Genomic DNA, 13,837 nt, shown 5'->3' with positions numbered 1-13,837 from the left:
GTTTGGTTGGTTTTTTTGTTGTTATTGTCTTTTCCCCTAAGTACTCCATCAAGAAATTTGTATTTGCAAAATTCTTAGATATATGGAACAACCATTATTCACACTGTACTTCTAGCCCTCAAGTGCTTTTTTTTTGGGGGGGGGGAGACAACAAATACTTAACTGTGACATGGAAATAATTAGGCCAGAGCCAAAGTCAGGCAAATAAATGTGAAACTCCAGATGAAATTCCTAAAAATATTATTCATAACTGTATCCAGAACTTAAATGCATAAAATGATGATGATGACAGACACACTGGTCCAAATTGTTTTCACTATTCCAACTTCATCTCATCAATTACCCTATGTGGGGACAGCCAAGGTCACCACTAAGTAGATGCTAGAGACTTAGTCATGTAGTTCTGAATTTCTGAGCTGGTGGGACACGTGTGGAAAATTAATGACAAGGCCTCAAGTCTCTTTCTGGAAGCAAAAAGAGTAAACACATTCTGAACAGAGAGCTGCTGTGTTGAGATGTGGGACAGGGCAGCTAACACCCTACAGAAGCCTCTTACTCTGCTCTTGGGCGACTTCAGGAGAATGGCTGTAACTATCAGATGCTAAGAAAGAGTGCTTCCCTCCACTGTGAACTGTGATAGGCCTGGGATTTGAGCCATGTAGGCCCTGGGGCTTGAGCCACATAACTGGCACATCAATTTGTGGTTCTGCAAAGAGCTTATTTTCAGAGCATCACATAATTTCTGTCCCTGGCTCTGTTCAATTCAGTGTCATTACCAATTAGCTTGATGCCTATAGAAGAAATGCCAATCGTGTTGAGAAACGAACTCTGACTGATGTTGCATCTACTGACTATGATGTGAGAGTGGAAATCACAGCTGGAATTTAGGTTGCCTTGAATTAAGGTTGCGATCCCTTAAATTGCAAATAGAGAATGTTGGGTTGGCATCAGTTCATGCCAAAAGCAACGTCCAAGATAAGGTCAGTATTCACTTAGATTCTATTTTACTCAGCTATTTTGGATTCTTAATAAAGCAATGTCTAGTCTTGTCTTCCTAAGTGGTAAAGAGGTCAGATTAAAAACGCAGAGTTGGCTAGAGGGATGGTCGAGTGGGTAGTGATGCCTACCTGTCTTCAAGCCTGAGTTCTATCCCTGAACCTCAGTGAGGAAAAGAGAAAACCTAGTTCTGCAAGTTGTTCTCTGACCAACATATGGTCACCATGGCATACACGCCAACTCTACCCACCCACTCACTCACAAATAAATAAATGTAATTTAAAAAACTAAGAATACAGGAACAATCTTGGGGACTGGTTCTCAGGTAAGTCAAACCCCAGGATACAGAACAATTCTAGACACATCTCCTTTATCCAGTTGATAAAAGGAGATGAATGACTTGAGGATTCCGTTATGTGGATGGCTACTTCATATATCACTCGAGCATGTTCTGGCAGCCAGCAGAATGTCCAAGACATGAAGTGTCCCACCGGATCAGCCCCGTGAGCCTCCAGAATTCCAGGTCTAACACATGTCTGAGTCTCCTTCCAGGAAGGAGGTTGCTTTATTCAAGGTTTTTCCCCTCCATACAGGAGCCTATTCAATATGCAGTGACCCTGGCCTCCTATGAGGTTAAGTCTACAGGCTGCTCATGCCCAAAGGTCACTATTCGAGTCTACTGCTTCATCATACCTCAGCTTCCTACTTTGACCAATATGTGGTCCTTGCCCTAGTCATCTGTGGCTTCCTCTTGGAATACACTGTTAACCCAATTAACCTCCTGTATATAAAATTCAGTCAGACCGTATTTCCCAGGGACCCCCAACCTACAAACAAGAATGGTGATCCCCAGTTCTCTTAAAACAGCACATTTCTATCTGTGCACAGATGTATTCAGAAAGAAGCAGAATATCTGCTACAAACTGAACTGCAAAGGGGGGCAGAAAGATAAAATACTTTGTTAAAATTTTCTCCTCAAGGTGACGCTGTAAGAGACGATGCTTCAAGTGCCCCTGTAATGATAGATGTGGCCAATACAAGCAGCAGACCTCTGCAAAGGAGGAAGAAGCAAACAAATAAGCTTCATGTGTGTGATCATTTTATTTAGTATACTGGCCACAAAGTTGTAGTGTCTAGTGTACAACGTGCACAGTAACATAACAAATAAAAGAGTAACAATTTAATGATAGGATCTTAGAAGAAGGCTTTCAGAGAGAAACTTACTACCATATAAGTTTATATTCACTGGCTGTCAATCTACGTGGTGTCTGAATGAGAATGGCTTCCATACAATCATGTATTTGAATTCTTAGTTCTCTTGGTGGAATTGTTCAGGAAGGATTAGATGTGACATTGTTGGAGGCGGGGCATCACTGGTAGTGGACTTTGAGGTTTTAAAAGTCCACATCATTTCCCATTAGCTCTCTCTCCTACATGCTGTTGCCTCAACATGTAAGCTCTCAACTGCTTACAACTGCATGCTACCATATCATGCCATGTCTGCCTGCTTGCTTCTTGCTATGACCATATGCCATTATGGTCATAGACTCTAAGCCCCTGAAACTGTAAGCAATCCCCCTGATAAACTCTTCCTTCTATAAGTTACCTTGGTCATAGTGTCTGTAAGAAATCAATATACCACACTGGTATTAAACAGAGAAAGCCAACCATTCTCTTATGAGAATGTCATATAAGATTAAGCCAGGAGAAAGGGAAGTCAATGGTGTGAATGGGGCTTAGGAATGCACCACAAGGATGTCTCTTATTTCCAAAGACTACATTCCAATTAATAATGGAGGATGGACCAAATGCTATTAGCAGCAGTTGACCAGGTGTCAGCTATTGCTAACTGCTAATAGAACAAGGTAGGCACTTCTTGCATCCTGTTCTTCTTGGTGGTTGGTCCCATCAGCGTGCTTGTCTGCTGTATTACCTTACTAAGTGGGGAAAATTCCTCCATTCCTTCTATATTGTTTTTTGGCCACCAGTCATTTGTTCTCCTTCTTGTTACAGTCAAATAACTAAAACCAAAAGCAAGAATGAAGGAAGAGGAGGGCGAGGAGGAGGAAGGGCAGGGAGGGAGGGAGAGGAGGAGGAAGGAGGAAGGAAGGAAGGAAGGAAGGAAGGAAGGAAGGAAGGAAGGAAGGAAGGAAGGGAAGGAGGGAGGGAGGGAGGAAGGGAGGGAAGGAGGAGGAGGGAGGGAGGGAGGGAGGGAGGGAGGAGGGAGGGAGGAAAACGCAATCATGTTGGAGTGCTCACTTCCTGCCATTTACATGTGAGTGTGCCTGCCCACCTCCTCCTTTATCAACCTACAATGCAGGTGAAGTGACAGAGATCCACCCTTCCCCTAAATCCAACTATCAGTTATCAGCATGCATCTTTTCCAGCCTCCTAGAGGGAAGATTGCATGGGTACCTTCTTTGCGAGAATTTCTTCTTCTCTTGACTTTTAAAGAGCGAGTGCCCTGCTGACTTTCTGGCTCATTGGTTGCTGTTTGCCGGTTCCTCCTCATCTCTCCTCACAAGTCCCCAGAGGCGAACTTCAACCACTGCTCACTCTTAGCAGAGATAATTCACTGCGTTCTACCATCACAAGCAGGTCCAGATTCCCAGTGTTCCCCTCAACTCCATTAACTGGATGCCCTATATTCATCACACTCCCCCCTCACTGTCATATTCTCTTGTGTGTTTCCCTGTGTCTACTCTTGAAACCTGATGCTCAGCCATGTTCTAAACAATACTGACACTTTCTCCTCCCATTCTATTACAAGCCCGTTCTTAAAAATCCAAAGTGACTCTCTACCCCTCTCTACCTAACTGGTTACAGCCATGCGGACGTCTTTGCTGTTCATTAAACATACCAAGAATATTTCCACCATTAACCCTTTTCACTCCTCATTCCTTCTGCCTGGGGATTTTCTTCCCTCAGGAATCTGCATTCTCTTTGCCTTTGGGCACTCTGCTGAGATGCCAGCTCCTCAGAAGGTCTGGTTGTGACTGCTCACCTTGTGGAAAGGTGGTCTCTCTCACTGCTATCCTTTCCTTTCCTTTATAGTAAATTCAGCTGAGCTCTATTTATTCCCTCCACAATGGGGAGCACTTTCAGGAACTCTGCCATTGCTGAAGCATGAAAAGCAGTCAATAAATGTAAGTTAAATGCATGCATAGGTGATTTATTTGGACCTGAAGATATAAAGCTTGGGTTGTTTTCAACAAACCAGAGGACAGGAAACTAAGATAAAGTCAGTTGAATGTGAAAAAAACCTTGCAATGCTTCAAGAGCACTTAACATGCACATCTTACTTATTCTATAAAATATTTTTATGAGAAAATCAGAAACACCATATGGGAGACACAGAAAGCACAGTGATTAAAAGAGTATTCAGAATGTTGGCCTCCCCCACAATTCCCTTAAGGCTTCCACACATCATTCCACACATAAGGCTTCCTATGTGAGATGGGGTTAAGGATCCTACCTAATACATAGGGAAGATGGGGGAGTTAAATTCCATGATATGTGTGGGAAAGTCTTTCCTAGCTCAAAGCAATAATACAATATGCCTTAAACTATTAGTATTCATGCCAATATTTCATTTTAAACTTGAATAATAAATATAATACACAGTCAAAGATAAAGGGGGACAGTAAAGGCAACTGAGCAAAACCCTGGGGAAATGTCAATTTCTAGCCATGGGAATAAACACACTTGGGAAAGGATGGACGGTGACTCATAGCAGACAAGTGGGAGTCAATTAATTCCCTGACAGATTTCAAATTGGAATGTCTACCTTCATCAAATGAAGGCTGATATCTACTCAGCAGCCCTATCATCAACTTGTTAAGTGAGGGGGGAATTAAATTTAGATACAGCAGTTGATTAAAAAAACATCTTTTAGAAAAATCTTGAAACAGAATAGACTTACACAATTTGTTAATACTCACATTCTCTGGAGCTTTGAAAATATACCAAGAATTCAGAGGAAAAACTATCAAGTCTAATGCAATTTCTAGACTTTCATTGTATTATATATTCTGTTTAAGAAATACTCAGTCACTCATTCAGGTGATATAGAAACTGAAGATAAAGATCAGCCATACCATTATCACATGGCTTGAAGTGAGAGTTGCTTTTCTTCTTTTTGTACTAATATAGCTTATAGTTTATTTCTTCCATGCATTACTTATAAGATGCTTGATAGGAAAACAGGTATTGTTTCCATAGCTCACTCACTCCTTAAAACAGACAGAAAAAGAAAAACAATTCCCAGAATATTTCTAGTTTGTTTTGTTTCATTTTTCAAACAATATTTGCTTACGGTAAGAATGTAGATACTTTTGAAACAGGAGGGTGGGGCGGAGAGTGAAGCCTTGATAGCTCTATAGAAAGCCTGATGAAATTAACATAGGAAAAAAAGATGGTAAAGAATAACTGGGACTTAAGCCAGCTGGTGCCACTGGTACTCCAGAGAGTAACTTATGTCTCATTATAATATCAAAATGTAGACCCTTGGTGGAAATTTAAGATGCTAATGAGATACAAGATATAAGAAATTGTATGCAGAGCTACTCATAATAGAGGGAGTAGACAATGAAAAGCCAGTGCTACAAAGATAAACCAGAAAGCCTGTACTGCTGGCACGGTGAGACCACTGACTTCTGCTCCAATCCACTCCCCAGCACTTAGCAGGGTACCACCTCCTAACAAGCGGCTTCTGCTGCAGTGATGTGTCTCTGTTCAATTACTTGTTCTGGGGCACAACAGCATCCAGAACCTCTCTGGAGGCACCCTCTCAACCACAAATCCACTGTCGCATTCAATGGCTTATACTGTCCTGTGAGATGCCCTAGGCTTATCTGCCAAATCCCAGCCTGGCATGTGCGACACAGCTGACTGGGAGTATGAAGCCATTGAGATGGTAAATGCGTGATAATTGACTTGTTCTGGCAGTTTTGCATACTGAATTTAACCATGGTCAAACATCACAAGTTAGCGCAATGAACGCTTCAGGGATCCATCTTCTCCCCTTTTAAATGTGGCTCAGCCTCAGTGACTCCCACATCTGGTTTGACTTAAGGTTCATGCCACCAAATGGATCCCATACCCGATACTACTTGGATAACCAAGAACCTGAAACTAGACAGCTCAGAGACCTAGGATCAAACCAGATACTGCTAATCTGAAAACAAGAAAAAGAAAGTAGCAATAAAAGGACTAATGACATTCTGCTATACTCATAGGTCAGTACCTTGCTCAGCCATCATCAGAATAGCTTCCTCCTGCAGCAGATGGGAACAAATACAGAGACACACACAACCAGACACTACTCTCTGAGAGAGAAACATAGGAACACTCAGCTCTGAATGTGGTATTTCCATCAAGTCTCTCCCTTCAGGGTTCAGTGTACCCTGTGAAGAGGAGGCAGAAAGAGAATAGGAGCCAGAGGGGATGGACAACACCAAGAAAACAAAGCCCTCTAAATCAATATAAGAAAAGTTCATATGAATTCACAGAGACTGAGGCAGGTTGCACAGAGCCTGCACAGGTCTGTGCCAGGTTCTTTGTGCGTATGTTATAGCTTCCAGTTTAGTGTTTTTATGGAACTCCCGGGGGTGTGGATGAGCGGGTCTCTGATTCTTGTGCCTTCTCTTGGGCCCTTTTCCTCCTGCTTGTTTGTTTGTCCAATTCTGATGTGTTAGTTTTCTTTTATCTCATTGTATTATATTTTATTATTATTCCTTAGACACCTATTAGTTTTTAATGAGAGACAGAAAGGAGGTGAATCCAGAGAGGAGGGGAGCTGGAAGGAACTGGGAGGGGTAATCAGGATATATATGTGAGAAAAAAAAAAAAACTATTTTCAATAAAAGGAGGGACTATAAAGAAAAACATAGTGGTGGCAAATGCTACCAAATCAAACACTGTGGTTTGGAATTGAAGGCCCTCACCACTGAGGTTACTGGGCTGAGGCTGGGACACCAGCTGGTAGTGCTACTAGGCAGTAATTACATCATGAGACTGTCTTTGTATGGTTTAATCACCTAATGAATTCATAGCTTAATGGCCTTGGTTAAAAGGAAGTCTTCGTTGGTATGTCTTCTGGATCTCTGGATCCTTCTCATCTTTGGTTTTCTGCTTTCTGGCTTCCACAAAGTGAGCAGCTCTGATCCACCTCACTGTCTCTGACAGGATGTGCTGCCCCAGCATAAGCCTAAAGGCAGTGGATCAGCCAACCACAGACTGAAATCTCTGAAGCCATCAGCAAAACAAACCCTCCTATCCTGAGTTGTTTCCTTGGGCATTTTGTCACACAGTTTAGCAACAAAAGGTAATCATCACGCTACTAGGATAATGTCATTAGAGACGTCATGTAGTTATCAGATGAGTTCTAAGAAAATAGGTCTGTGATTCTCTTTCCATTAGTCATTATTCTGTTCAAACTGAGTAAAACAACATGGAAATAGATTAGAGGCTATTCCACTAGACATCATACCTGTCTCATCAAGGTCACTAGGGGTGGGTCTAAGAAACTATAACAGTCCAGAGGAGACTGGGTAGACATGCCAGATTCAGTAGAGGTAGTACCCTAGGTTGGAACCTGCAACAGGAAGTCTGAGAGTTAATAAGAGTTAATAAAAAATAAAGCACTAATCCTTGGGGAATGTATTATGGTAACAGAAAGTTGGCACTACCTGAGGTGTCTTTGCAACTTTATGAATCTCAAATCATTCTCAAACAAAAAGTCAAAAGGTCATAAAACTTGCAAGAGAGTTGATGGAATTGGAAAATACTGAACCAATAAAGTAACTCAGGCCCGAGAAAGGAAACACTGCGTGTTCCCTCTCATATAAAGATACTAACTTCCATTTTATGCATGCATATTTATGTGGAAGTGTAAACAAAGGAGGTGAAACCAGAAAGAGCCATTTGGCAAGGGTCTTTGAGGACGGGGGTAGTGGGGAGGTCAATTCCATATCTTGTGGATGTGGAATGCAGAGTGCCAGGGATGGGGGTACAAGTGCAGAGTGGGAGAAGGGAGATGAAGGCCAGAAGTGGGCGGTAGGGTGAGTCAATCAAAAGCAGGTTTGTATGAAAATGCCAGAAGGAAGCCCGGTGCTCTAAATGGTCATTTAAAAATGAAATTAATAGGTAAAATTTAAAATTTCAAAGAGGATGTCAGGTGATGCACCTAGGAGACCGAACTCAGGGCAGTGGATGGGAAATTATGATTTTCTAATCAGATGATCACATATGAACACAGTGCTTAGTGCCTCAGGGACTTAAGCATGTCACCATCCTAGCACACTGCCACATAGGTAGATGTAATAAATGTAACTTGAATAAGTACAGTTACACTTTCTTCCCACTATCTTGTCATGGTGGCAATGATGGCTATTCTTGGTTGTCAACTTGACTGTTACTGGAACGAACTATAATCCAGAAATGGAAGGCACACTTGTGATCCAGCTCCTGAGGTGAGAAGACACCTGCCTTCAATCCAGACTTTGAGGCTGGAAGGCACACCTTTAATCTGGGCTACACGGTCTACTGGAAGCCTGTACAAGGGCAATGGAAGAAGGAAGGGGACTGAGCAACTGCTCGATTTTTGGACTTTCCATTCATAACTAGCCATTGTTAGACTGCAGCCTGTAAGTCATTCCAATAAATTCCCAGATTGAGGGTTCCTGTTCTGAGAACTGAAATATCAAAATATTTCCAAACCATGGCAGTTAAACATTCCCCTGCAGAGGAAAAAACACCATTTAAGTCCCCAGATTAATCTCTTGAAATGTGAACTTGTATAGATGTTTTTCTTAGTGTTACTCTGTTTGCATTATAATAATTATCTATATAGTGTTTGCACTGTATTTGGTGCCAAGTTGACTAATGATCTAATGCACATGGGAAAGATGCTCAGACCAAATGCAAATATAAGTCCTAGTACTAGAGGACCACAGATGTGGGTTATAGTAAGAAAGGCTGGGTGTCCAAAATCAAACTGCTATAGGACGCTGTCAGTGTCCTCCAGGCTGCTCTTGAAGGTGAGAAAGTGCACCGGAGGGTGGTGGGCTGTGCAGTTTGCCTGAGGTCAGACTATCCCCTGAACCTGCTTTGCAGACCCGCAGACTCATGGGTAATGTGATGACTGGCAGTGAAGCTCTTTAACAAGTGCAGCCTCACCTCACAGCGCCCACATTTGCAGATTTGCACAGAGTGGTAATGAGCCAGGTTCAGCACCAGGGGCTTTATATACAAGATTATACATTTAACCCCCTACACTCTATGAGGCTGCAATTATATGCTCATTTGAGAGATGAGCGATTTGATCACCAGAAAAATTAAATTACTTTGCCAAGGTTGCAACTGAGATTCAAAGACCAACATTCCTGGCATTCTCCCTTAACTCACTTACCAAGAAAATTCCATTAGTGCAGATGCCTAAATGCTCTAATTAGAGTGTGGTCCTGATAACATTAGCCTGAACCAATATACTGAGGAAGCATGCATGATACATTATAGGCATCCATTAGCCTGAAATGATGTGTATAAAAACTTCTTCTTCTAGGCAATCTATGGGGCCTCTGGTAGTGGATCAGTATTTATCCCTAGTATACAAATGGACTTTGGGAGCCCATTCCCCATGGAGGGATACTCTCTCAGCCTAGACACACTGTGGAGGGCCTAGGTCCTGCTCCAAATCATGTGACAGACTTTGAGGATCCACCATGGAGGGCCTCACCCTCCCTGGGGAGCAGAGGGGGGTTGGGATGGGGGGAGTCCATGGGGGCCAGGGGAGAGGGGAGGGAACTGGGATTGACATGTAAAAGAAGCTTGTTTCTAATTTAAAATTGGTCTAATTACAATTATAAATTTTTTAAAAAAACTTTTTTTTTTGGTTTTTTTGAGACTAGGTTTCTCTGTATTGCTTTAGAGCCTGTCATGGAACTCTCTCTATAGACCAGGCTGACCTTGAACTCACAATCTGCATCTGCCTGCCGAGTGCTGGGATTAAAGGTCTACATCACCACTGCCTGACTAAAAACTTCTTAATAGTGCATTTGACATACAACAAATGCTACTCTCCTCCTATCTTTGTTTTTATTTGGGTCCAAACTGACTTTACTTGTAATTATACTCTTGTGAATTTTCATAGCAATTCAGGATCGATGAGTTTCTTCTTTCATGGCTATGGTTATCACTTCTTTCCCTCCAGAAAATTTGCCTACCTGATTATCCTAGACTCATCCTTATCTGATTCTAGGAGAAGCTACTAGCCTTGCTGGCCATGAGACAATACTTACCACAGGCCTAAAATGTAATGCTTGGCCCGTGGAAGAAATGAACTATAAACTGAAGTGGCCAAAGGAAGCTGTACCTGTGTTGTTAGAACTCTGAATGGTGTCAGTGAGTTTGGGGAGTTAGAATGTTACAAGTCCAAAGCCAGATTATCGAGTTATCTAAGTCCATTTAGCGGACAATCTCGTATCATCCCCCATATGTGACTTAAAATTCTTGTGATGGGAACTCCACTCTGCTCCATGGGACATCGACAACAACTCTACTAAAACCCATCTTGATTTTCTGATGTCTTTTCCACTGCCTCTCCTAACTTACCTTAAATAAAAACACATCCTTCAGGGTGCCTGTTGTCATGAATTCTTCTATTTACTTCATCCCTGCATCTTAATAAATTCAATTGTCAGTGAATAAATGAATTGTAAAACTCTTCATGGACTTCCTGTCCCCACCTGTAAATATTTCTTAAACTAACATTTTGATTCATCTATCTGTATGTCTCTTGTAGTCTGTCTGATAACTCAATTTACTTAAACTATTGTTTAACACACTACATGGACAATGTCTTCCTGATACAGACTCTGGATGCCAGCCTCTGCTGCAGAGACCTACATCTAGTAGCACCCTCTGATACAAGGAGGCCTCACCCCATCCTACCATGCTTCAGTTAAGCCCAAAAGCCAGCAACTCAGATTTCATCCCCTATATCTCCTCCTTGACTTTCCGTTCCTATAAAATCATGCCTATATCCCCCTCTGTGTGTGAGTGAATCTCTCTCTCTCTCTCTCTCTCTCTCTCTCTCTCTCTCTGTCTCTGTGTGTGTGTGGGGGGGGGCACGAATGTGTTTGTGTAAATGCTATGAATGGTAGAATATGGGCCTGCCACTTTAAGATACTGGTCCCTCTAAAGAGAGATCAGATCTGTAGCCTGAAGAAATCAGGCCACACATTTTTCTCTTGAGAATTTTCTCTTGAGATATAGGACTGACAAGCTCTGATGTGAACATATAGATCTCACGGGGCGGGGGGGGGGGGCGTTGACAGTTGTAAAAGTCACAATATCTTTTCTGGAAGCCTAGTCCTCTGCCTTGTTCTCCACAGAAGTAATTTCCCCTAATGTTTTCACGTCCATAATGTTCCCCCATATCAAGTCTTACCACACTCAATCAAACATGACATGCCATTCTCATGCTTCCCCATCTCAAGCCCAGTCATGCTCCCCTTGGTCAAAAGACTCTCCTAATGAGGCTCCTTTCTTAAAGGTGACTTTCAGTCAGCAATTTTTCCAAACCTGCTGCTGTCTCCTCTACAGTCTCTTGTAAATCTCCCCAGACCTTCGTCCTACTCCCAGTGCATGGCCACAGTTTACCAGTTTGCATTTCTCACAGAGACTCCACAGATGATGAGATGAGACTCCCAGAAAAGCCACACCCTTGCTTCACATTCCTTTAGCACAAAACTCTGGGATTCCCTTCAGACTGGGTCCAGTCCTTGGGTCTTCTACCCCCCTTTCCTATCATTTTCTGGAACATTCTTGTCACCACGCAGAAGTGACAGCTCCCCACACAACACAGAGTACCCTGAGTCTGTATTCATCAAAACGTTTGGCTCATTTTTCCCAACAGTTTTGAAGTATAAATAACAAATAAAGGTTGTATTTATTTATGAATAAAAAAAGCATAGTGTTAGCTTGTATCAAAAGTAAAGTCTAATCAGCCTGGGTAGGATACAGGTAAATAAAACCTCACTCAACTTATTCTGTACATTGTATGTCCAGTTAGTCTCTTTTGTAGCTAGAACTGTAACGGTGTCAAAAGTTGCTTACCCTCTGCATGGACTGTGCAATTACATGCATGCTTGATTAGTGACTCATGTGAATACCTCACTCAGTTGGTGGAAGTGATTTTCTGTTGTCGCTGTAAGTGATTTGATGCAACTTTATCTTTACACTCTCTCTTCCTGTCTTGAAAAGCATCACCCTTACCCTGAGAACTGACAAATCATAACCAGTGAAGAGACTGTGTTTTAAGTAATTAAATGTATCAACAAGTGCTGGGGAGGGGGTTAGATTGTTGAACATTTATGTACCCTATGCTGGTATATTAGGGATAAGTCCCTGGGAGAGGTAGAGCTTAACAGAAGGGAGATGTGTCTGAAATGGCAAAGGTGTACTTTTGTCTGTTGAAATAAGCAGAACAACCAAGGGGCTGCCATGCTGGATTATCAGGGAGCCCTGAGTTGCAGATGGAAGCAGGCATCCAAGCTTTGTTAGACAACAAACATCCAAGACTGCAATCAAATATGAACAACCATACAGACACAGGAGCAAGAATCAAGTAGGTAGTGACGGCAAGCAGCCCACACTGCCTGGGTAGATCACTTGGTTGAATCATCAAGAAAGGGCACTAATGGTTTAAACCCAGTATGACACCATTGCTCAAGCTGAGATTTTGTTGACAATAGATGACCCTCCCGGGTGGACTCAGTTCCTTTGTTCTTCTGGAATCCGGGTCACAGTACATTTCTGGGGACCCTTTTATCCAGATGTGTTCTGGGAACTTCATTTAACTGATGCTTCTGAAACAATGTGTGTTTTGGCATGCACATCACAAATGAACTTGAACTAGCTTTTGTTCATATTCGGCTTGAGCTCTCTGTCAGCCATTCTATGGCTCTGTAGTCAGCTGCAAGGTACACCCAGGCAAAAGAGCAAGGGTCAGCATAACCTCAAAAGCCACGCTTCCCTGTGCACCCACAGCTTGAAAGCATCACCACCATTTATTAAAAGTTGAATGACTGACTTAGCAACTTTTCCTTCCAATCAATTTTTTTTTCAAACTTGGATCTTTAATATATTCCCTTTCTGTTCCCCTTTAAGAGTTTATTCATTCTCTTGGGTTCCAAAGATAAGGCTGCATTTATCTGTCCTATGCTTATGCCAAGTTACTGTTCCCAATTTAAGACATTTGCTCAGATGGAAGTTTTATCATTTTAGATAGGATGAGGCAAGAAAGAACTTGCCAAGAAATGTCATCTTCCTGGAAAAGCTCAAATCACAATTACCTCCAGCAGCAACAGAGAGATAGAGGCAGAGAGAAGATAAAACAGATAATTGGAAGTTACTGATAAGCCTCGAAGCTCTTTAAATGTATCCCACTCCCAGCCAGCTTCTTCAGAGTGGATGGTAGGCTATAAAACATCATTTAAGATGTGTTATCTTTTATTGTTTTTAATAATTGGAAGTTATTAGTTTGGAATCATGAAAAAGGAAAGCAGGAAAGATTGTTCTTTCTGAGTAGTTTCTATTTAATTCAGACGAAGCTCTACCTCATCATACATGAGCATGTTCATCTGTCAGTGGGTTAAAATGGACTTAGTACGAATCTGACACTTAGACCTCATATTAGAAAACATTATGGACTCTTAACAAAATGAAGAGGTGCAGAGGTTCAGAGACTCACTTTTGTCCTCTGGATCACACTGTCCTGCCAAAGAAAATGAGAATAAGGGACAGAGTTTGAGGCTAGAGAAACGAAAGGTTCTGATGT

At 42.0% G+C, this 13,837-nt stretch overlaps 1 protein-coding gene across 4 annotated transcripts in view; it reads right to left on the bottom strand.

Annotated features, from left to right (window-relative positions):
- The window catches only part of Dgki (diacylglycerol kinase iota), a 434,118-nt gene that overhangs the window by 101,228 nt on the left and 319,053 nt on the right, over nt 1-13,837 (bottom strand). For 2 of the 4 annotated variants that reach the window (XM_035451051.1, XM_035451053.1), the window contains one exon: nt 3,519-3,551. The exons of the other annotated variants lie outside the window; for them this stretch is intronic. In XM_035451051.1, the coding sequence (XP_035306942.1) occupies nt 3,519-3,551 (33 nt within the window). The remainder of the gene's footprint in view (nt 1-3,518; nt 3,552-13,837) is intronic. 4 annotated transcript variants of the gene reach the window in all.

This window comes from Cricetulus griseus (genome assembly GCF_003668045.3).
Source record: "Cricetulus griseus strain 17A/GY chromosome 1 unlocalized genomic scaffold, alternate assembly CriGri-PICRH-1.0 chr1_0, whole genome shotgun sequence".
Taxonomy (NCBI): domain Eukaryota; kingdom Metazoa; phylum Chordata; class Mammalia; order Rodentia; family Cricetidae; genus Cricetulus; species Cricetulus griseus.
This window is presented reverse-complemented; position numbering and strand designations above follow the sequence as displayed.